This window comes from Lepisosteus oculatus, chromosome 19, assembly GCF_040954835.1.
Source record: "Lepisosteus oculatus isolate fLepOcu1 chromosome 19, fLepOcu1.hap2, whole genome shotgun sequence".
Classification (NCBI taxonomy): domain Eukaryota; kingdom Metazoa; phylum Chordata; class Actinopteri; order Semionotiformes; family Lepisosteidae; genus Lepisosteus; species Lepisosteus oculatus.
The window spans coordinates 10,939,732-10,964,351 of record NC_090714.1 but is presented as its reverse complement, the minus strand read 5'-3'; the positions used below and the strand labels follow the sequence as shown (position 1 = coordinate 10,964,351).

At 45.3% G+C, this 24,620-nt stretch overlaps 2 protein-coding genes across 9 annotated transcripts; one reads left to right on the top strand and one right to left on the bottom strand.

Moving 5' to 3' along the window:
* The first annotated feature begins 97 nt into the window (after positions 1-97).
* mief2 (mitochondrial elongation factor 2) lies at positions 98-6,231 on the top strand. 5 transcript variants are annotated; one of them, XM_069180635.1, is made up of 4 exons: positions 98-268; positions 3,046-3,206; positions 3,588-3,756; positions 4,239-6,231. In XM_069180635.1, the coding sequence occupies exons 1-4, from the start codon at positions 241-243 to the stop codon at positions 5,294-5,296; spliced, it is 1,416 nt and encodes a 471-aa protein (XP_069036736.1). In that variant the 5' UTR covers positions 98-240; the 3' UTR covers positions 5,297-6,231. The 5 variants fall into 5 exon arrangements, with proteins under 5 accessions (XP_069036736.1, XP_069036735.1, XP_069036737.1 ...); XM_069180634.1 differs by having other exon boundaries at positions 102-268; positions 4,236-6,231; XM_069180636.1 differs by having other exon boundaries at positions 106-326; positions 4,236-6,231.
* A 753-nt stretch (positions 6,232-6,984) lies between these two features.
* On the bottom strand, positions 6,985-24,548 carry top3a (DNA topoisomerase III alpha). Of its 4 annotated transcripts, none has more exons than XM_069180666.1 (20): positions 24,358-24,548; positions 23,736-23,979; positions 22,566-22,625; positions 22,210-22,283; positions 21,843-21,918; positions 20,969-21,077; positions 20,456-20,599; positions 19,545-19,715; positions 19,315-19,415; positions 18,805-18,879; positions 17,127-17,209; positions 16,669-16,876; positions 16,002-16,187; positions 15,428-15,557; positions 14,829-14,942; positions 14,217-14,382; positions 13,187-13,333; positions 12,239-12,361; positions 10,322-11,052; positions 6,985-8,236 (listed from the first exon to the last, which is right to left on the bottom strand). In XM_069180666.1, the coding sequence occupies exons 2-20, from the start codon at positions 23,931-23,933 to the stop codon at positions 8,073-8,075; spliced, it is 3,060 nt and encodes a 1,019-aa protein (XP_069036767.1). In that variant the 5' UTR covers positions 23,934-23,979; positions 24,358-24,548; the 3' UTR covers positions 6,985-8,072. The 4 variants fall into 4 exon arrangements, with proteins under 4 accessions (XP_069036767.1, XP_069036768.1, XP_069036769.1 ...); XM_069180667.1 differs by having other exon boundaries at positions 23,736-23,975; XM_069180668.1 differs by lacking the exon at positions 24,358-24,548 and adding an exon at positions 23,273-23,387 and having other exon boundaries at positions 23,736-23,811.
* Positions 24,549-24,620: the final 72 nt, after the last annotated feature.

Sequence of the window (24,620 nt, the reverse complement as noted above, 5' to 3'; positions counted from 1 at the left end):
AATAGCGAATGATGAAGACGGGGCTCTTTGACAAGACAGTAGGATGGGTTATAGAGTTACAGGACGCCGATTGCGAGATACATTTCCTTTTTCACTTCCGGCTTGCTTAAATCCCGCCCCTCCGGAATGTCCGTCTCGGTGCAAACCCCGGAGCCGTGAGCAGCGATTGGCGCACCCAGGTGTCAATCACGGTGACGACGGGTGGGTCCGGGTGACCTGGGCTCGGGGGCTCTTGATAGCATGGAAAAGAAGAGGCGGCGGAGAGAAGGTAAACTTTGCTTCTCGTCGGGAAGTTATTGTTTGAGAAATAAAATAGAGCACACGAGGTAAGTTAGTAGTACCGGCGCTTGGGTTGCCTTTCCAATTATGTCTCGTTGCACGTTGAGTATGTGTGTGTTTGCGGTACCCTTTGATTACAAAAAAAGTGGTACAAGAACAGAGATTGTTTTTATCCCTGTGACATGCCTGACGAGTGCGTCATAAAACAGTTATATAACCTTTGAGACGCTGGTTTGGCTTGCAGAATTAATGCAAAAACTGCCTTTAGGACAAACCTAAACCGAAAATGCTGCGCGTTGCAGTTTTTGTTCAGGAACAGCACACCAGGCAGACCACGTACGCCGTGAACAGCTGAATTGGTAATGTTTGTAATCGTGCTTGAAGACAAACAACTCCGATACTGATGGGAAGATACCATGCTTTTACGAAATTGAACTATCCCCGTGGTCAAACCGCGTACATGCTGCTTCACTAAAATGGGAGTAATGCACTAGCATTTGTATGTACTTCTTTCTTACTAAATTGCATGAAATGTCGATGCCGATATTTGCTTTGAAGATGAGATTAATGGTTAACCTGATACTCCAGGAGAATCAAATTGATGCGACTCATAACGAGCGAATTTCAAGTCTGTGTTTTGTGTGTCGAGACGAGTAAGGGGGTCAGCCTGTTCCTCGTGATGGTCACGTATCATGCAGCATAATTGTAGAAAAAAGTGACCTTTTCTGTACTCTTCTTTAACGATGTTTTCGTCAGACCCTATCCATTACATTCAATACATTTCACTCCGTTCTTTATGACTCCCCCGGCTGTTTCCACCAGTCAAACAGATTTCTGTCTAGTATTTCTCTCGAAAAAGAACAATTTTGCTATCGTATCGAAGAGCACAGGATTGTTGAAATATTTTTCAGCATTGGGAAGTATTCATTTTCTCACCCGGGGATTATTTTAATAACCCTTGACTCGACATGGTGTTTAAAAATATCTGGGGAAACTAGGACACTGTTACAGCAGGACAAATTGTGAGACAGGCAACTTTAAATAACTCCTGGCACAGGGTCAAAATTAAGACTGTACCGACTCACCTCAGAAGAGCACCCTTTAAATGGCTTACTTGTGTCCCTTATCTGAGAAGAATCTTCGTTGCCGTGCAGTTTTGCCCATTTTAAACACAAGAGTAAACCTAAACTGTCCATTAGAGTTTAATTTACTTTAGCACTTTATTTTTAAAAGGGGGAGTCAAAAACATTTGGGGGTAAATGTGTCTAATATTAAAGTTGCAGTATTCTAATATCAACGCCCTAATTTTCATGTACTAGTATTTCAGTTTCATGTTTAGAAGCAAACAATCTCCATTGTCCCTAGCTGTTAATCAGTAATCTTCGCTTAACTTGGAGCTCTAGGAGAAGGTAAGGCTCTTCTTGAAGAGCTGACCAGAAGGCCTCATATGTGTTTGTTTACCGAATACTTTTGGGGTAGGAATAAAAACAAAACTTCCTGGTGCTGCAGGCTTTCTGCTGATGAAACCTGAAGCAGGGAGCGGGGATTTTCAGCCCTGTTGATTAGGCTATGATGTTAAAACCCCTTCCAGTGTGTGCTGGCCTTTTGAGATGACCTCATTGGTAGACTTTGTCAGAATTAGTGTTTATTTTTAACCAGTTTAGTCTGCAGGCTCCACACCCATGTTTTTCGAAGACGGAGTATGCTGCTTAGCTGGAATTTCTTATCACTTCATGAGAACTGTTAGCATTTCAAGGGTTTGGTTTTGGAAAGAACGCAAGCCTTTGGAAGGATTTTAGAATGGAATTCTCGACATTCATAGTTAGAAATAAGGGAGCAAATTCCTAATTAACAAGTTGAAGAGACTGCATGAGATGTGAAGTTGTTGGGGGAAATACTACATTTTAGCTAGGGTATTTTGGAAACCAAGCACTGAGTTACAGACACCAGTTGACACTGGTGATTTAAGGGGACCTGCAGTCCCAATTTCTCAGACTGGTTATTAAATCTCGGTAACAAAATAAATTCATTGATGTTATAGAATTATTTTTACAAATTTCAAATTAAGCACAAAATTGTGGATTTTGTGAAAGTACTGTAAGTCACCATGTTGCTTTTGAGTTTCCACGAACTGCGATGTGATGTGGCCCTTCCTGCTCACTAGTCACCGTAATGACTAATGTAATGTGATGTACGGACGGATAAGTACAGGTTGTGCACCAGACATTTCACTGCAGATGCGTTCCAGTGTGATCTATGGGCCGAGTTAACAAGTAGTATTAGCCTGCAAAACTGTCAGGAATTCGAGAGCAATATTTCTATTGGATTAAAAGAGATGTGTTCACAAGCCCGCTTGATTACAGTGTAAAAGGGCTGCATCGCGTCACTGGAAGTTTTGTTGCCTTGTTCTGAATTGCAGAACATGGCGCTGTGCGTACCTGGAGGTTTGATCTATTTTGTGATGTACACAGTGTCTTGTAAAACCTCCAGTTTACATTGAACTTTTATTGTGGTTTGAAATGGGCTCATCATTGCTGATTCTTTCTAACCTCTAAATATAAAAATAGCATTTTAGTTTCCTTTTAAGGGCCCACTTGCAACACGAACCAATGCAGAGGCAGGTTAACTCCAGAACCAGGCCTGGTTTAGATTTTCAGGCATTGCTGTATTTTGTTTTGCTGGGGGGGGGCGGTACCTGGTAGTGACGCTTGAAACGCATGTGCAGACACACCCTTGAGCTGAGATCGTATCCATCGTATTTTGCAGAGGCTGTTGTGAAGATCCAGGGGATTATGGAGCAGCGGGAGAAGAGACGTGGCGAGGATGGCATCACGGCAGTGCTGGACTTCCTGCTGGCCAATGCCCGGCTGGTGTTGGGGGTTGGGGGGGCCGCGGTGCTGGGCATTGCCACCCTGGCAGTGAAGCGGGTAAGCAGGCTTCTCTGCGGCTGGTTGATATGGCCATTGCACATCAATGAGCACACGCACAGCAGCTTTGAAAACCAGAGCAAAGGTGCCACACAAAGACTGCTCCCAGATGGGAACATAAATCTAGAATAAATGCTCTGCATTTTAGAGCACTTTCCTGTCTGGCTTGTGCTTCATGACCCAGTTCTCATTTGCAACATTTAATGCCTTAACCTAAGAGTGTATTCGCTGCTTTAATTTTTCTGAAAATTGAAAAGTGGGTATATCCTGTCTCCAATATTAGTTCTTTACAGATGAATTTCATTATGAGTGGATAAGTGCTATTCACCGGTGCTTAGTGTTTTTCCTTTGAGCAGTGCTTTGTGAATTCCGCCCTTGTAGTTGATTGACCGAGCAGGCAGGCCCCCAGATGATGAGAAGCTTGATCAGAAGGGCATTGCAGATGGATGGGAAGAGCTCAGCCTGGTCAGTGCTTCCCCGCAGCTTCTGAAGAAGGGAATCGAGGGGGTGGTGATCAAACAGCTCACAGCAGCCAGCAAAGCTCAGAAAGGTATATTTTTCATGTTTCTTATTTTAAAAAGCTGCTTGTGACTAAAAGTGGAATGGACTGTCCACCTCCATTCTTAATGGAGGCAAGATGCATATCTTGAGCTTTTGTCACACAGTTTAAGAACTATTTTTGGAGGAGGTCTGAATCATTTTATTAAAAGAGACTGAATTGCACTAGTTGAACTTTTATTAGATTAAAACACTTGTGTAAGCCACGTGAAATGATTTTATCACACATGAGTTCTCAATCGTAATCAATACGTCTTTCATAATATTGAATAGTTTTTGCTGGTTGAGAAAATACTAAATACCAGGCAGAGCAAACCTGGTATGTGATGCAAAATATAAAATACACGCTGGATGTACTGTATGTACGTCAGTGGTTTGGTGCTTCTATAATCTTGAACAGAGGTGGGCATGTTTAATGTGACCGAGACCCTTCAGCTGCTGCACTGAATGAATTGTTTCCAATTGTTTCAGCAGAGGGAGCCAAGGGCTCCGGTGAGGCAGAGAAGCCGAAGGCCAAGATCCAGAGGATTGAGCTTTGTGTCACCCTTCAAGAGAAGCTTCAGCAGTATTACCAAAATCGCGTGGCCCTGCCTTGGCAGGAAGTCAGTGAAGCCAAGCAGCGGGCTCTAGAGATATGCACTGAGATCCAGGGGTTCCTGCGTAGCAAGCAGCCCGATATGCCGCTGGGCGAGATGTACCTCGGCGGCTCTCTGCTCGACGACCTGCAGGTTGTGGTTGCTGATCACGCTTGCCTTTTAGTGCCTTTGCAAGTCGAAGAAACCCTTTGGAGCCTCATTCCGGGAGAGGAGACCATACTGAGGAACCCCCAGTTTTGGATGGTCCGACGGACAAACCTGGAGTACTTTCCCCGAGGCAGGAGCTTCTGGGACAAATTCATTGTGGGGGGCTACCTCTCCTCTAATACCATTATTGACGCTTTGAAGAAAGTAGTGATGGAATCTATGAACTGGCCTTCTTTAGGCAGCATGCTGGAGTGTGTGGTCAGGCCAGTAATGGGATCTCACCAGCTGAAGGTTGAAATTCAAAGTCAACATGGTCAACTGTTCATTTACATCTTGCCTACCATAAAGTTTGGAGAAACTGTACTCACTGCCCAACCGGAGGAGACTGAGAGTTTCGACAATTTGTGGTACCAAAGCTTTTACACTTCAGAAACCAAAAAGCTGGCTGATCTGGACCAAGCAGATGGTGGTATTCGGAAACGCTGCTTAAAGACTTTCAAAGCAGTGTGTAGAAATTGTCCAGGCTTGAGGAAGCTGTCTGGCTGCCACCTGACCAATGTTATTCTGCACCTGAGCAAGAAGGAACATGACTGGACAGAAGCTGCTTTTGCAGACAGATTTCAGCAAGTGATCATGGAGCTCATTGGCTACCTGGAACAAGGTGTCCTGCCCAGTTACTTCAACCAGACTGTGAACTTGCTGTCTGATTTTTCAGAAGAGGAGATAGATGAGATTGGTTTTACTTTGTACTGTGCTGTGTCTGAGCCTGATATGCTGATTCAGGCATGATCATACCACGCGATTTTGTTGGCATCTGTAAATATATTATGTCTAGAACTAGTAATTAAAAATATCTGGGCTGTTGTCAGCACTTTAATCACAGGAGACTAACCTTGTGTAAGTTCATTTCTGCTGCCTAAAGGTCATTTGAATGATGACTTTATACATTATGAATAAGAAAAGCAATGCACTGTCTTTATTCCAGTATATAAACATGCTTTAGAACTATGGAATCAATCATTGGCATAGTTTTTTTTTAAAATTAATTTATAGTTATAGTGGAATTTTGAGGTGCAAAAAACGTATTTTCAAATTGTTGCTTCCACCAAACTATAGATTACTTAAAATGTCTGTGACGCAGTTCTGTTTTCGGAAAAATAAATTGTTAAACTCTTCTAAACGATGTGTCTCTGGCTCTCGAGCTTATACACCTGAATGACACTTTTTGAAAAACACTTAGTATTTTGAAATGTTGAATGTACATTTATTTTTCTGATAGAATACAGATTTATAATGTGATGTTTTCTGTATGAGTGTATTTAATAGTAAATGCCATCGGTTCTCACACTCTTTAAATGGTATTTTACCACTTCTTGCACATATAGCTAAACACTGTTTTGTGCAAATGGTAGCGAATGTGGATTTTATTTTGGAATGTTCAATGTCTTATACTTTCACGGTACTAACTGTAATTCATGCTCCTATTTCTATGAAGCGCAAGAAGCTATATGGTTTTAAGAGCTTATTCAATAAAGATTCTAAAAAATGTCTTTATCTTAACACCAAAATATGCCATTTCTTTAAATGAGTCTTACATATTTTTCCAATGTGTAAATATTACTCTTTATTCTGCAAAAAAAACGTTACCCTGGCAATATTTTTGTAAGAACTCTCCTTAAAGGACAAATGAATATTCCACTAATAAAATGGTCATTTCCATATTATGTTTCGTAACACTGTCAGATGATCAAATGATGGGGGAAAAAAAAAATTGTAGTAAACAGCGATGGCTGTAGAATAATTTAAACGACCCTTTCCTGGGCTGCAAAATGTTCCAATAGGGCCTATGTGTTGTAATTTTGGTTGGTTGAACTTGTGGTAGCAAGACTTGCCACCCTAGGCCAGGCCTAGAATTAATCGTACCGAAAAACTATAGGGATGATATTTCCCTTTGTCCTGAAAATGAATTACAAGAACTAATCATCAACTCTGAGCCAGCTACTTAGCACACCTGGTTAATGGTCTTTTGGTTATACACCTTCCTGCCCAATGACTTCTCTCCTGGTTTTCCTGAGGCAAAGTGAAAGGCACCTAGAAGTGTGATCTTGACACTGAGAAATTAAAAATTGAGAACACATAACAGGAGTAGAAGGAGCTGGCTCACAGGAGTTATCCAGTTCCTGGATTTTTGTTTTGAGACAATGCAATGATAAGTATTTTTACGTTCTTTCTGAACACCTAATTATAGGCCTCACATGAGCTACATTTAAACATTTCTTATAGAAGCTTGACTGAAACTAGAAATTAGTACTTTATACTATTAAGTCTTTTTATACTGGAAAGCTAGTTGGGATAATTGAAAAACTGAAACAGGCAATCTCGTATTAATTCACACCACTAAAATAAAATGTCACATTTATTAAGTATGTACAGGATGAGGCTTAGAAATATGACATTTAGCAAAATGTTTCTACTCATACCTTTTTACATTAATTTATTAACAAGAAGTTTAGACAGACACAAAAATACAAATCATCCACAGGAAAATGTCAATTGCTTTCATAATACCACTCAGCTTGAAGTGTCAAGTTCCAGACAGTCATCTGGGTGGACGTGTACTGAGTTCAGCACTGCTGTGAAAAATACTCCCACAGTTCTGTGAGAGGCTACTGGGAAATCCTATACAACTACAGATTTTCTCCCCATCAGGTGTAAAGCGCTGGAACACAGAACAACAACTTGTCAAAAATCACAACAAAACGTCAAATTAAAAAAAAAACCCTCTCGGTACGTTTTAAGAAAACAGAGGATTATAAAAGTACCAGTACGGTTTTCAGTTCTGACTGATCACTGATACAGACTACCAACTTGGTATTTATTTGTTTATAACCTTGGAAAAACAAAGACGAATCTCGTCTCTGTAGAGAGAACTGTTCTTTTCCCGTTATGGAGAAAACGATTCGTCGTGCACCCTAGAGATGAATATTTTTTTTTCTTACTAATGAGTGCTATTTTCTTAGCCGAGTATCCTCCTATAATTGGGACAAGGTGGGACTTGTGATAGTCGTAAGACATAAATACAGTGAATTCTTCAAAGTAAAGGCCGGACCCCCAATTTCAAATCCCACCTTGTCACAGTTATAGGAGGACACTTGGCTGAAGAAAACTAATAATTTTAAGTGTTCTTCCGTTGCAAAAAAAGCATAAATGCAACAGTAGCAATACATTTGTGTTTGCCCCTATGTAAACATAAGGCTCCGTGTTCCCAGGCTGGTGTCAGAATTCACTCGCACAAGAGATGCACCATTCATCTTGGAGCTCTGCTCAATTCCTAAACTGGCAGCCACAATCCAGTAACTTTCAACGGAAACCTGAGCGGATTTTGTGCGCAGTCCGACGAAGTGAGACTGCCGTAAAAAGGCTCTAAAAACGTCCTCAAAATCCAAGAACGCTCCCATGTACTTCTCGACACGAGCAGTTACCATACAGGTTCGTAGGAACGCTTGAGCCCATGTCCCGATGGGAAAGAGGCGGGATGTAATCTGTCCTCGGGAAGCCGTGAGTGTCATTGCTTCTGCGGGCACGTGTTCCTGGTGTGGCCCGGCTGGTGACACAGTCCGCAGGTCCTCTGGCGCTTGGCCCCTGGCACCTTGAACGAGGAATCGCCATCTGGCCTTCTGCTCTTCACCCCACCCTGCCTGCCGAACCGGGGGGCGGAGTTCGGTGCACCTGCAACAGGACGGAAAGCCTGAACCAGCGCGGAGCAGCAAGTGGATAAAACTCAAGACTCCAGACTGGACGTCCTGTGGGTTTTCAAATCCCAGGGTGGGACTGTTGTACCCATGAACGTGGGACTTAACTCACATTACTTCTCATACAGTTCTCTGCATTGGGGCTGGCTGTATTGAAAGATTTAGCACAAAAGACAAAAGACTTTAAACGAAAGAACAGCTTCTCCTTCATTAATACTAACTTCTTCAGCTCCCAAGAGCTCAAACCCTATTACCCAACCATCGATATCACTGTGAGACAATTTTATAACCGCCACCCCTTGGGAAAAGCAGATGCCAAACTCATATTGCTCAATGATACAATATACTGATAAGCGCCAGGTGAAAACGAGCATACAAATGTCTTCAACGTCCAAACTATTAGGTCACTGTTGGCCAGATCATTACAGTCTGTCCTCGGGATGGCCTGCCACACTCCAGAATAAATACAGGCCTGCAGTACAACTCTCTAGGTCATCACTGGAAATGAGAAATTCACTTGCCCCAGAAATGAAATGTAAACGATTGTTATGTCGTGCTCTCCCTGGACGGAACCCACACCACCTGGTCTTTATCAGTGTAAAGAAAGTATCCAGGCGACATTCTTTTTCATTCTTCTGTGAAAACGGCTTTTGACCACAGAAAATACACTTGAAAAAGTAACTTCTCCCAAAACGTACTTATAACAATGAAAATGCCTGCATCAATAAATGAACTAACGGGTTTTCTTAATTTCTGCTGTTTTCAATGCAATATCTGCTCCCTGGAACTGCAGGCAGGCTGTAATGTCAGCCCAGGCTCAATGGACACGCCCTGTCCTGGCTGACAAAATTGACCTGTTTCCAGTTCAGGGGGAACGTGGACGCGCCTGGCTGGCACTGCTCTCACCGGTCTTCAGTTTTCTTTAGTATTGACCAAATCCGTTTCTTTTTTTCTCTTTCGCCCTCGTTCTTACTACCTCAGCTCTTTTACATCCACCGCCAGCTGTAGCCCTTTTATAATAATAATAATTGCTTACACTTTTATAAAGCTTTTCTGGACACTCCACTCAAAGCGCTTTACAGGTAATGGGGATCCCCTCCACCACCACCAATGTGCAGCCCCACCTGGATGATGCGACGGCAGCCATAGTGCGCCAGAACGCTCACCACACATCAGCTATCAGTGGGGAGGAGAACAGAGTAATGAAGCCAATTCATAGATGGGGATTATTAGGAGGCCATGATTGGTAAGGGCCAATGGGAAATTTGGCCAGGACGCCAGGGTTACACCCCTACTCTTTTCGAGAAACACCCTGGGATTTTTAATGACCACAGAGAGTCAGGACCTCGGTTTTACGTCTCATCCGAAGGACGGCGCCTGTTTACAGTATAGTGTCCCCGTCACTATACTGGGGCATTAGGACCCATATGGACCGCAGGGTGAGCGCCCCCTGCTGGCCCCTCTAACACCTCTTCCAGCAGCAACCTTATTACTGCGCTTTCTCTACCACTGGACTTCCACCGTGTGTCTGCCTCGTCGCTTTCCGGGGGGGGGGGGGTGAGATGGGACGAGTGCCGTCGAGTTGGTGTCGACTCACGGCGACCCCCGTCACTATCCAAAGAGTTTTCATGGCAAGATACGGAAGTAGATTGCCGGGCCTTGCTTCCGTGAAGATAGCGCTCGTGTTGTTGCTGTTGTCAGTTGTCTAATAACCAGTATGGGTTATTAGAGAACCTTGTGCCCAACGTGGGACACGAACCCGCTACCCCGAGATTATGAGTATCGTGCTCTACCAACAGAGCTCGTCGGGGCTCCATCGCTTTCATACTGTACATCAAACCCTTATCGGAATTGTCTCCTCTCATTGCGGATGTTTTTCTGACTGTAAAGCTCTTTGAGAAGAGCTATATAAAAAAGTGTACTATTATTATATGGTCAGGACAGGCTCTGGGTTGCTGAGGCCCAGAAATAAGCAGCTTACAGATAACAGATGGACGGATAAGACTGAACGGTCTCGAAAAGATTCGGCCATTTTTGTTTTTCGGCAGGAAGGACACTGTACCTGGCGGCACGTTCTCGTCGGCCCACTGGAAGAAGCCGCACTGCTGCTCCCGGGGCCTGGCGCAGGTGTGGAAGGTGCGGCCCTTGTTGGGCCCGTCCTTCATCACGGTCCGTGTGACGGCCGGCTCGTTACACTTACACAGGATCTCCTCCCCGCCTCCTCCCCCGGCGCCTCTCCGGGTAGGCCCCGGTCGCGCGGGGCCGCCCGAGCCGAGCCCCGGCCGGCCCCCGAACCCTTCCGCCGAGGGCCACGGCGGCTGGGGGGTGCGGGACGGGTTCAGGAAGTTCCCCTCTGGCCCGTTCCCGCCCTGTTCCCCCGGCTGGTCCGCCCACAGGAAGAAGCTGCAGTTCCCCGAGCTGCACTTGTAGAACTGCCGGCCCTGGTTGGGCCCCTCCTTGCGCACCGTGAGGAGGACTGCCTCCTGCCCGCAGTTGCAGACTGTCGCATTGTGTCCGTCCCCTGCCGGAGGGCGCGAGGTCCACGTGGGCTGTTTGCTGCTCTCCGGTCTGGGCGCGGGCGAGGGGCGGTCCCTAGGCCGGTTCAGAAACTGACTATTCCGCAGGTGGCCGGCGGACGAGGTGCCGTTTGCTGCTGGTGCCCCGGCTCCTGCTCCTCTCAAGTACTTTAAGTCCAGGACCTCTCGCAGGGTCTCGTCACAGCCCCCGATGCACCCCACGAACTCCAGGGGCATCAAGGGAGGGAGGCTTCCTCTCTTGAACTTAAACTTCAGCCTGTAATTCAGACACAAAATGGAAAGACGCCTTCACTAGCACACTGGGGTTTCCAATGCAGGCGTTGCACCACAGAGGGGCTGGCAATTGCAAAAAACGGACAATCGGAGGGCAAAGGTTTCAATAACATTCAAGTCATGCAACCATTTCGCAATAACCGCGGAAGTGTACCAACACAAGGCGATCCGTGCTGCTTCGCTGTCTGTGAGCTGAAATACATCCTTTATTGAACTATCTCAGGAATTGCCTGCATTCATATTTCAGCGGAGCCCTGAGTGGCTCAAATCTGAAGGGAGTTTGAGCTCCCTGCTCCATGCATCTCGAGTCTGAACCTGGGCCACATCAGTAGTGGGATTCCCTGAGCACTGGTGCACTACTGCCACCAGGAGAAGTGAAGAGGCACAGAGCTTACACATGCTCAGGGTTACGATATTAATGCTCGATTCCATCGTGGGAGCTATTAGAGGAATAGCTGGAATCTGCTATTCTAGCCTTCTACGGCATGAACCAAAATGCATGTTAAAGCAAAATGAGCCTGATTCGTATCAACAGCTGCACAAACTAATTTCCTCCCACAAAGTGTTAAGAGTAGAAGTAATGAACCTCAAACGACAGGACTGAGCCCTTAAGAGTGTAAAACGAACCCCTGTCATGAATCCCATGTACCTATGTTGGGAAATCCTTGCAGTTGTTGCTCTGTCCTGTGGGGCAGACCCAGCCCTGTACTGAGCTCAACAAAGGCTAAAACTGCACAAGACCGTTCCTGTTCCTGCTCTTCTGATGAAGAAATGCCCACAGCAAAAAGAGCTGAGCTTAGCTGGCCAGAGCTCTGAGGATGCAGGGACCCCTGCAGCTTCCCAGGTGCTGGCAGGTTGCGGTGCTGTCAGTGAGAGAGGCATCTCTCCTCTAATCAGCACCGAGCCCTGTGTGGATGGCCGTGTTGCCTGTGATGCGTTAAAAGAGGCATGGCTCAAAACCGGGCGGGTCAAAGCAGACTGTCGACGTGTGTGCGCAGGGATCTGAACCATGACATGAAAAACGCAGAACTGTCAATTCTGATCTGAACGGGTATATCGCGAAAAAAAGAACTGGCAAATCGTTTCTGTTTCACCGGATTCCCCTGCTTTTGGCAGGAGGCTCTCTCGGCACTTCGATCCCTCGGGATCAAGAACAGGTCCAGACTTACTTGTGCACGGGATGGGGCCGGCAGGTCGAGCAGACCTCTTCATCCCGACTGACCTCCAGGACTGAATCCGGGAACCAAACTGCACACCTGCAGCTGGGGAAACCTACACAGGACAAGTACGTCCTAAGAGAATACAAAAACAAACCTGTTAGTTCATTGTACGCTTCCTTTAAAGGGAATTATAACCACTGTTCACAAACCACTGACGCTGTTTTAAATCTGCCATCGCCTGATTCTGCTTTCTAATTAGCAACACGAAAACCTGCTGCTCAGAGCTCTGCCTCGTCACTCTCTGGAGAGTCTGCGGGTAACTGTGGCGAGTGATTAAACTCAGGTGCATTTCAGATTTGCAGTTTCACAATTCAGCCCTTGAGTGAGCGCCCGGGCTGGGCACCATCTGAGTTGGATGCTGCATCACTGCCATGGATCCCAGAGGGACTTCATGGATATAGCTATCATTTAGTAGAGATCTGCATGAAGTACTGACGTACAGAAGACATGATGGATGGATTAATACCCTAATTCATTCATTTCTTTTTTAATTGTATAATGTTAGCATGCCCAAAGGGGTTGGGCAGCCAGTTGACCTTGGACCCCTAGAGGTTTCTTTCCTCCTTACTGAGGAGTTTTTGGTTCCTCTCCTCCGTTGTCTTCTGGTCTTTTCTGTTCTGTATTCACAACATGTAGGGTCACTTGCTTTGTTAAGCGCCTTGGGGCAACCTTGTTGTGAAAGGCGCTGTATAAAAATAAACTGAATTGAACTGAAATATTCTTGCCAACAGAACGGAGATGTGTGGTGCGTAGAACAATCCCAATTCGGGGCGCAGAACAAGAAGCACAGTCAATCATAAAATCTCTCCTAATGTCACTGTTGAGTTCTTTTCACAACAGCAGGAGCTAGAGACGACAGAAGAAGCAGCGATCGGTAGCAAACGGCGGCTCTCTCACCCCTGCCCATCCTTCTTCTTCTTCAGCACCATGTCCCTGCTGCACTGTGGGCACTTCCTCACGACGGGGGGCCCCTCCATCTGCAGCTCGTCCTGCGGGGGGAGCTCCCGGGCCTGGCCCAGATAGGCCGACAAGGCCTCGTCCAACCTGAAACCCCCAAACTCCTTGTCACACCCCCAACGCAAGGACGAGCGACCTGCGGGGGTGCTCTTCGCGGTACAGAGGCCGAGTAATCTGTTTTGGGACCGCCTGGATTTTGGGAAGGGCTGGGCAAGATAACTCCTTTAATGTGCCAATCTCAATTTGCCCGTGTGTCACTGTCGATCTTTCAACTCTTTTCTCTGGATCGCTCTCATGCTTTGTGAAAGATGCGCCCATAAATGCTCACAAAACTGTCACAGTATTAGAACAAAGACCACACGATCGACTCAAGCGAATAATATTAATAATAATTTCTTACACTTATATAGCACCTTTCTGGACACTTGACTTAAAGCGCTTTACAGGTAATGGGGACTCTCATCCACCACCACCAGTGTGCAGCCCCCACCTGGATGATGAGACGGCAGCCATAGTGCGCCAGAACGCTCCCCACACACCAGCTATCAGTGGGGAGGAGAACAGAGTGATGAAGCCAGTTCAGAGATGGGGATTATTAGGAGGCCATGATTGGTAAAGGCCAATGGGAAATCTGGCCAGGACACCAAGGTTAACATTCTTTTGAGAAACACCCTGGGATTTTTAATGACCACAGAGAGTCAGGAAGGACGGCATCTGAAGGACGGCATCTTTTTACAGTATAGTTCTCCCGTTACTATACTGAGGCATTAGGACCCACAAAGACCACAGGGTGAGCGCCCCCTACTGGCCCCACTAACACCTCTTCCAGCAGCAACCTTAGTCTTCCCAGGAGGTCTCCCGTCCAGGTACTGACCAGACTCACACCTGCTGAGCTGCAGTGGGCTGCCAGTGGTGAGTTACAGGGTGATGTAGCTGCTGGCTGTAAGCTTAAGGGGGCCGATTTACTCACTTCTTCGCCTTCCTCACGGCCTCGATGAAGACCTGCTTGTATTTCTCCACGTGGTGCCGCAGAACCGTGAACTTGTCCTTCTTGCCCTCAGAGACCAGCTTGAGGTCCGCCTCCAGCTCGGCTCGCAGGTCAGGCTTGGACATTTCATAGCCCATCGAGTCGTAGCCTGCAAACCAGTGATGACAGCAACATGTTCGCTGAAGAGACCGTTTGCCTGCACCCTCTCCAGTCTTTACTAGCAAGTGCCTGTTTAACAAAGGCTAGTGTGCATACCCCAGCCTGCTCTCCATGAGACACACTGACATGGAGAGAAGCTTGGGGTCAGAGCGCAGGGTCAGCCATTTATACGGCGCCCCTGGAGCAGTTGGGGTGAAGGGCCTTGCTCAGGGGCCCAACGGAGTAGGACTCCTCTGCCGGCCGCGGGATTTGAACCGGCAACCTTCCAGCCACAGGCGCAGACGCAGATCCTGAGCCACAGTACCACCGCCATATATGTAAGGTCAGCCCCAGCCTTTAAATTTTGGAAGCATTCATGGTTCAGGAAAGGCAACCCAGGGCTGCTCTAAATCTCTAAAAGTGTGCAAGGGGCCTAAAACAGCAGACGCTCATTACCTTCTACCAAGCCCATCCCCAGCTCCCCTGGGAGAAACCTCTGATCAGCGGTCAGCCCCACGTACATCCTGGACTTGATTGTCTCTATGTGGTCAGCGTGAGTGGCGTCCGTACCTGGGACACAGCAACAGACCACGAGGAAATTCACTTCAGCGAAACTCACGGTTTTTATCTGCCCTAACAAGACTGTAGCATTTGTCAGCCACCCTTCACTGCTATAATGAGAAAATCCCCATCATACATCTGGATGTCTTAAAAAAAATAGAGCTAAACAATGTTGTCCCCTGCTCTTATAATAAACTAGTGAAACTGCAGCACAAATAAGCTATAGCGCTAGAATCTGGGCAATGAAACATCAGTTTGAGTGACACCTGAATAAGCACATCATCCACATAACCACTGTGAATAACCCACAATCCTTATATTGTTTTATTTGATTCTATAGCGTCAAAAAAAAAGCTTCATCTCTGGAACTGCCAAAATACAGTTTAAGACGACAATCAAAATTTCTAGTGCAGAACCATTTTGACACACAAATATTCTAAAGCATTTGTCTCTGTGCAAGTGTCAGTGCTGGTCAGTAAAGCGCTTGCACTGACCAATGCCGTGCTTCTCCATCAACGAGATGAGGTCAGCCTCCGTCAGCAGCTGGGGGGGGGTGGTCTCCCCATCCACCATCTCAATAGCTGTGGGCTGGAACCGGGACCCTGGCTCGTACACTGGGATAACCTGCAGACGGACAGGGGACACCTCAGTCCTACCGCACAGACAGGGCACCGCGGCCAACGAGTGAGGCATGCAGACTCTCCCTTTTGCTTATCCCTTTGTTCCAACCCGTAGAGGGGTAGGTATACAATTTCATTCCCAGCTGCGGAACATTTCACTCCCTGTAGCATGAGAGACTGGAATCTACATTGTGAGTTTCAGTGGACGTTAGGTTAAAAGGTTCAAGACTTTCCACCATATAAATTGAACAAAACAAGAGGTTAATTAATTCCACACTCTACGGTACTTTTCAGCGTGTAACTGACCCCTGCTTGTCCCTCTGCAGCTGAGAAGACGACACAGCTCCACATTCTAAAGCTTGTGTAGGACAGGAATCACAAGCAGATCGGGACACTCTCACTCAAGTTCTCCCTTTACTCCATCAGCAATGCTGAGACAGCTCAATACCTTAGCATTCCACTTGTCATAGGGGTAGACCTCTAGGTAGTTTCTGGCTATGATCATAAGTCCATGGGCAGAGAACTTCTCCTGGCCGATGTCAATGTCAACAATGGTTTCGTGCCCCTGGGCATCCTGGGAACAGCACGCCAGGAAATGCCTGACGATGAACTCGTACAGCCGCTGCTCATTTCCCTGCACAGTGAAAAAACAAAATCCAGCCCAAATTACCCAGGGTTTTCAACAAAAAACGTGGAAAGGCAGGACACCTGATACCTTAATTTCATGCTGTCAAAGCAGAAAATACATCTTCAAAACTATGAAATCTTGTAAATCACAACATTCTTATAAATAATGATAATATTCATATCATATTATAGCACCTTCAACATTATCATATAATCTGTAATAATTCAGCCTAGTGAGCAATATTGCTGAATTTATTGTATGAATGTATTTGATTTTTTTCCCTGCAATTTGATTTCCTAATCTTTGGAGTGGCAGCCTGCAAGATGTTAGCCACAGATCACAAACCATTACTCTTTACAAGATACTCTTTTCATTTCCAGTCACTTTCCTTTTCTCCTGGCAAGAGGGCAGAAAAACGGCTCCAAGACAGAAAGGCAGACGTTGCGTTCCCAGAATTGTCCCGCACAGCTCTGCGCCCCTGACTCACCTGCAGGCTGCTGGTGTATTTGGTGGGGTGAATGGGGGGGTGGGCCTGGTCATTCTTGGTGCCGTTCCGTGGTGTGGGCCCACCCCTCTCCAGGATACCCTGAGCAAAAGCCCCCCAGCGATTATCCCCGGTCTGCTGCTCCACCAGGGAGGTGAGGTTCAGGTCTCTGGGGAACATGTTCGTCTCCGTTCGGGGATAGCTGATGTACCTGGCAATGCACAACACACAGGCCCCCATCAGACGATGCATCTCGCCCTGCAGATCCCCGAAATCAAAGTGCATTACAAGGCATTTCCTTGTGCACAGGGGATTAACCGGTCCTTCTACTTCATAAAATGTGCCTTGAAATACCTTGGGCAAAAAAAAAGCCACGAAAAGAAAAAGCACGGTTTAATTATTCTGCATTTTGTAAAAAAGGGGTGACGTATTCAGAGTCGGTCTCATCCAGCACGACCTACCCTTGGGTGTACAGTTTTTCTGCAATTTTCATGGTCTCCTTGGCACTTATTTTCAGCTTGCGAGACGCCAACTTCTCAAGTTCCTGGAAAAAACGGTCAGTTCAGACACGGAAAGGCTCAGCAGGAGTGACGAAAAGTGAAGATGTTTCGGTGTCGTGAAATGTAAATCTGAAGATTGAGAGCCATTCGTTTTTATATAGTTTATCAAATATTTAGGTTTAGGATATATCTACACTTATATAGTTTGCCACAAATGAAGCATAAAGGAACAAGAGGAAACAAACACAAAATCATTATTGTGTACTAAATCAAAATTGACCCTGAAATCAATTTAATAAGTTCTCTTTCTTAGAAGAAGTTTAACAGTGCAGAGTAATACCTTAAAAAGCAAGACCTGATAAAAAACAAACTTCTCAAATCATTCTGATGAGCCTTTGGACAGTTCTGTAGCACTAAAAACAGTCCCGGTGAAAGTGACTAATGATCACCACCATGCTTGCAGACTCTGGCATGTTGTCCAATCTTGTTCTGCTGGACCTAAGTCCTGCCTTTTGAATGTTGTTTATAATGCAATTCTCCTAAATTGCTTAGAGACCTACACTGGCAATTCCTGGGGCTGCTCTTAGCTGGTTTGACTCTGATCTTTCTGAACGAAAACAATCTGTGACGACAGGAAGAGCAGCCTTATACCACCTCCTTAGTGACCTTAGGTGTTCCACAAGGCTCACTTTTAGACCCTATTCCTTCAGGATCTACACTTGACCAGATCACTATGGTGTTGACATTTCAACCTCGAGGACACTTAGATTTATGGGCAGACTAAGGCAGACATATGCCTTATCAAAGTGTCACTGCTCCTACAAAATGCCTGTCAGATATTAAGACCCGGATGCAGCTCCAAAGTGACAAGACAGATGCTTCTGGAGCCAGCACACCAACTGTGCAACATGGATGCCTTTTAACACACTCATTGATGGCTGGGAGATAAGATGCTAGTGAAAAACTCTGGTTTCTTCTTGCCCGGCGTCTATCAGTCAGAAATATTACAAGGGTGTCCTTCTTTCACCGGTGTAATATTATCCATTGATAACCTATCCTGTCCCAATCAGATGCAGAGAAACTGGTCCATGCCTTTATTTTCTCTAGATTGAACTGCTATAATGCATTCCTTGCCAGTAGCGCTAAGTACACTATGTTCAAAACTGCTGGACTCTTCAACAGATCCAAACCCCACATGAATATGTCCTTTCCTAGCATCCAGAACATTGGCTTGTCTTCAAAACGTCCAATCTACATAGCATTAACCAATCAGGCTCCTTCCTACCTCAAGGGCTACCATACTTTGCCTTGATAGATCTGTTCTTTAAACTCTGGCTTGCCATGTTTGTGTTTTGTGGACTGGTTAATCTTCCCCATCTGCACCTGTTGTCACAGGCTGTTTAAAGGCACATCTCTTGAGGTTAGCTATTTTCGACCTTTTTGTATCTCAGATTTGTTCTCTCAACCAATGTAACTGTATATTGACTTGTTAGCTCCTCTGAAAAGCATTTTGAGATGTTGACATAAGAAAAGGGGTAGATCAAACAAAGACACTTATTTCACCACAGAGCAGCCATTTCAGCTTAAAGGAGAGCATCAAGATAAGCAGTAAGAAAGGTCCAGGCAATTTTGTACTTACTACAGTGTCGAGAGGCAAAGGCCTCCATTTGCTTTTTGGTTTACTGGTCACGTCAATAACTGTGGCTACAGGATCCTGGAAGAGAAAGGCACAGTAAAGCCTTCACTAAATGATTAAAACACAGGCTACAAATATGCAAAACCTGACTGAACAGAGCTCCTCCAGATGCCACAGTGCAAAGTTCATCTTGTCATTTGCTTAAGGACTCTTTTCATTAATTAACAACTGCAAACACGAACCCATTAACTGTTTAAAAACAACAGATACTACTGTTAAAGAAACTCTAGGAAACACATTATTAACATGCTGAATGGAGCTTAAAGGCTGTCCTGTTGTGGCCATGTTAGAAGATAAATTCTAAGTGCTGTTTTAGCCTTAGGCTTGCGTTAAGGATGTCTCAAAGGCTCTATATTCCTCTTGATTTTTCTTATGCCTCACTTTTTAAAGTATTTACAATAAATAAAGTACGTACATTGCAAAAAACGAACATGTGGACGTGTGAGTACGTACCTCCATACAGATCTGGTAAAGGACCAGGCAGGCAGTGTGATTAAAAAGCCGGTGTCTTTTCCAGCTGAAATCTACCTCCCCATCCTCAGTGTGGTGGAGCACTGCAGGAAACAGAACAGGACTCAGAGCCCCGCGGAGAGACCATGCTCCCAAAATGAAAAACAGCCCCCGGAAAGCAACGCTGCCGACAAGAGATGAGAAAGAGAGCTTATTTTTAAAATTCGGCCCACCTTTAATTTTGAAAAACGTCTCTGGGATGAACGCCTGGATGGCTTTAAACCGCTCCACCACAAAGCCCAGAGTGGGAAACTGACAGCTGCCGTAGCTGATCAGCTGATCGGCGAGGACTGTGGGAAATATCTTCTGCAAGCGCAGTGTCTGGAATCTTGTAAAAGATGCCCCTGGAAACGATGGAAATGGGATCTGATTAATTTAGGAGAAAATGGAGTTCAAACAAGGCTGACCACGTCACACCTAGTAGGCAAAGCTAACTCGGAAATATACAGTATAGACGTACTTTGACACAGAGACCACATTAGCATGTATGCATCACTAAGGATGTGTTAATTAATAACAGTTGCTTACACTTATATATTCTGGACACTCCACTCAAAGCACTTTACAGGTAATGGGGATCCCCTCCACCACCACCAATGTGCAGCACCCAGCTGGATGATACAGCAGCCATAGTGTGCCAGAACACTCCCCACACACCAGCTATCAGTGGGGAGGAGAGTAATGAAGCCAATTCATAGATGGGGATTATTAGGAGGACATGATTGGTAAAGGGCCAGTGGGAAATTTGGCCAGGAAGCCAGAATTAACACCCCTACTCTCTTCAAGAAACGTCCTGGGATTTTTAATGACCACAGAGAGTCAGGACCTTGGTTTTACATCTCATCCAAAGGACGGTGCCTTTTTTACAGTATATTGTCCCCATCACTATACTGGGGCATTAGGACCCACACAGACTGTGGGTTAGGCGCCCCCTTCTGGCCCCACTAACACCTCTTCCAGCAGCCTTAATTTTTCCCAGGTGGTCTCCCGTCCAGGTACTGACAAGGCTCACACCTAAGCTTCAGCAGGTAAAAAAGTTGACTGTTTTTTGCACTGTAAGTGGAAATGCAGAATCCCAGTTTACCGATGCGGAGGTCCAGTTCCTGCCTGACATCCACTGCGTCACTGATGTTGATGTCAGGCTCGATCAAAGTCTCGCAGGCCCTTCGAATGGAGTTGGGGGTGATCTCGGAGAACCGTGCGCGGAACACCTGAAGACTGGTCTTCACTGACACGACAGACACAGAGGATTAGACGCCACCATGTCCCGTCAATAACCAAACACAGAGCCACAGAGCAGGTCTCGGCGCACACAACATTCCAGCAGTTCTACAGAAATCAACAGTGCTGAACCACTCCAGAGAGTGCAGGACTGTTAATCCACTGGCATGAAATCCTTGTGAAGCTCTTAAGAAAAACATGCGTAGGAACAGCAGTGGTTACCTATAATATTTAACAAAGTTCTGCACTGAGGCACTGTTAACCCATTCCAGCAGAGCCAAATTAAAATGACTGCATCTGCAAACAGCTGTGACTAATCACAAAAACAGCACAAACCAGGAAAGGACGCCAGCGAGGGAACTGAAAAAACACCCACCTGCTCTGCATACATCAATGACCTCAAAGCCGATGTTCTCTCCTTCACGATCACAGTCAGTCCAGATGACCAGTGCCTGGCACTGGTGCACCTCCCTCTCCAGAGTCCTCTGTGGAAAGGACAGGGGTCAGAGGACACCAACAGACAAGACGGGGCCTCACAGGCGTTCCGAAAAGGCTCGGATCACAGGCAGAAAGGACAAAGATTCAAGCCTCAGATTCAGGAAAGTATTTCAGCTCTTATCTGAATAGGGCAAAGTTGAAACATCGACCTGACAGAAACATTACAATAATCTTAGAATTCATATTTAAAAGATAATACTGTTTTCCGTTATTGGCAATGTTCATGTATTCCATATTATATAAATAACTAACTTTTTATGCAAGCATAATTAAAAAAAAATTAAGAGCTTTAAAACAGGCAGTTGCATAGATTTCCATGCTGAAAAGACGAAAGGGTATAAAATAATGATTTGAGTGTAGAGCCTTCTTGAAGAGCAAGAATGTGAGAAAGTGTGCAGAGGTACAAGTCCCTGCGCCCTCACAACCGAAACTGAGCTTTTTCCATTTGAAACCTTTTTGAGCATGGAATGCCTACTTGTTCCTGATCAGCAAGAATTGCTCACCTAAATTGACAATCGCTATTTCGACCAGACTAGTGATCTGGGAGAGTCTGTGAAAGCAGTGGTTAACTTTGTTTAGATTTATTGAGAATGTGTTCTGCCATGTCAAATTATCACAAAATGATTATCAGCTATAGAATTCTAAGGTGAACCTCTGAGAAGAAGCCTCTTCACATACTATAATCACAACGCATTTACAGAAGATATGTATAATGGCCCGGAAATTCAACATAAAAAGGCACACAACCATACCTTGATGTTCACATAGTTGTCAGGACAATATTTTTCGACTTCTGCATCGAAGAGCATCACAGGATTACAGCTGTGCCTAAGAGGAAAAGCAGTGCACTGGATCATCAGTATAGGCAACTGTGTCTATATCAAGAGAACTGTCCAAAACCAAAATCACTTCCCAAACACCACACAATTACAGCATTACAGTCCAGTGCAGACTAGCATATGTGCCTGTCATGAATTTGCTCACTAATAATTAAATAAATAAGCATCAGGGTTAAAGTATCAAGACAAGTTTACAAGTGCTTTATAAAAAAGGCAGATGGATAAAAGGCAAGACTTATATTCAGAGGACAGGGTGGTTGTATGTTTCTGTTTTCCATACCACTTCTGAAACGGAGCCTTGAATTCCAGTGCTAAGAGGTGCCCAGAGACTGAGGTCATAGAAACTGTCACATTCTGTGGAAATAATGGAAAGCCAGGACTCAAATATAGGGAAAAATGCCAATTTGTTTTGTACAGTGAAATTCCTATATTCTCCACAACCCATATTCCCAGTAATATCAAAGCTGATTCTCTGCCTTTACAACATTTAAAAAAACTAATTTCAGAACAAGCAAGGATAATACATATTCTTTGCATTTCCACATAAGGTATCACCAGTGATATAATTTTAAGCCTTTAAAAGGTTATGTAGCACCCAGCATTCTCTTTCGGACAAAGCAAATCAGAATACTTTACCTGCCCAAACAAGTGATACTCATATTCGTAGATTTTATTAAACTTTGACAGGCCCTCTCTCTGCAAAACAATTTGATAAAACAACATTTAGAACATTACATTAGATGTCACACGTCACACCGAGTGCTTTTCTCACTTGCATAACATGCACTCAGAACAAAAAGAGTGCCTTCACCGTCAAAGCCAAGTTACGAATGGATAAATCTCCTTAAAAAAAAAACTGGATCATAAGAAAACTGAGGCAGCAGTGAGACACTGCTGTTGTGCGCTTGAGGAAGGTTCTTCAATCAAGCTGTATAAACGTCCTTTAGGTAACTGTGTGATCCAAATAAAACTGAGCAAGTAGATCAACATCTACGTGTGTGGCACAGTGGTTAGCACTGCTGCCTCGCACTGCTAGGGCCACTGGGTTCAACTCCGGACCTGGCGTACTATCTGTGTGGAGTTTGTATGTTCCCGCCCCTCCCTGTTTTCTCACCACAGTCCAAAGACATACTACACTTGATCTTAGCCAAAAGGGCGAGAGGTTTATATGTTCTTCCTGTGTTCGCATTGTTCTCCTCCGGGTGCTCCAGTTTCCTCCCACAGTCCAAAGACATACTGGGAGGTTAAGTGCCTTCTGGGACAACTGGCCCTGGCGTGAGTGTGTGCGTGTTTGTGTCTGTGCGTATCCTGTGAAAGACTAGCGTCCTGTCCATGGTGTATACCTGATATCTGATGTGTGGTGAGCGTTCTGGTGTACTATGGCTGCCGTCGCATCATCATCCAGGTGGGGCTGCACACTGTTGGTGGTGGAGGGGAGTCCCCATTACCTGTAAAGCGCTTTGAGTGGAGTGTCCAGAAAAGCGCTATATAAGTGTAAGCAATTATTATCATTATTATTATTATCCCAGCTTGTGCCTGTTACTTGGCGGGATAAACTCCTGCCCGCCCCCCGTAATTGGATTAAGCGGTGAAAAAAAAATGGATGAACGGAAAAACTTTTACTTTAAAGGCCTGTCAGCCTGATAAACAGTATTTACTTTGTTAAAGCTGGAGTTGATCACCGACTAGGACTAGTAAAAACAGGACTGAAGGATTGAGTTGAGCTTCAAATACCGCGGTGTGGCAACAAACACACGCACTTTACGCAACGCTGGGGTGCCGCTGACACCGACGGTGGTCACTCACCCTCCTCATCCTCCCGTTTGACATGATCTCTGCTATCCCCTTGGCCGCATCGTTCTTCTCGGCCACACAGAGGACCTTCTTGATCGGCAGCCTGCGGATCATGTCTGTGGAGGCCGGGCCACTGAGCGCTCTGTGCCGGCTGTAGACAGTCTCTCTCAGTCCGCGGAGGGTCAGAAGCCTCCGGGCCAGGAGGATCATCCCAGAACAGCCCCAACCGCTGGCATGGCGTTGAAGGCACGTCTACCTGACAATGACAGATCATGTACATGGCTCTTCCGAGGTCTTCCCTCTCCAATTGCTAAAACAGTCAGGTGTTCAACATATAACTAGAGACCAACTACCCTGGCATCCCAAAACAAAATCCTATTTCTTTATCGCTGAAGTTCTCAAAAAGTACAACCTTTTATCCTATACTTTGTTACGGACGGTATACGGTTAAATTATAATTAGACTGATCGCTTCGTTATTCGACCAGATGGCATCTAAAAGGAGGGAAACGGATTTTTGCCAAAGAACCAGGCAATCCAGTAACAGGAACACATTATATTAATAACTGTAACCATACACAGATATCTCGTGTACACAAAACCCCAATCGTTCAAAACAGCTACCGGTAACTTACTTTATAGTCAAGTTCCTCCAAACCCCAGCTCTCCAGAAACAAATTCAGCGCCTTCCCCGACCGGTCGCAAAGACTAATAAAAACATTTGTGCCGTAAAGTGTAACCTGGATTGAGGAAAAAACTACAAATCCCAGTGAGCGCTACAACCGCTGTTCTTTTTACATTATGGAAATAAATGATTTAAAATAAATAATACGTGAATCGAGACACATCAGAAATACAATTTTATAATTTTCCACCGTTCATAAAAAGGGATAATCCA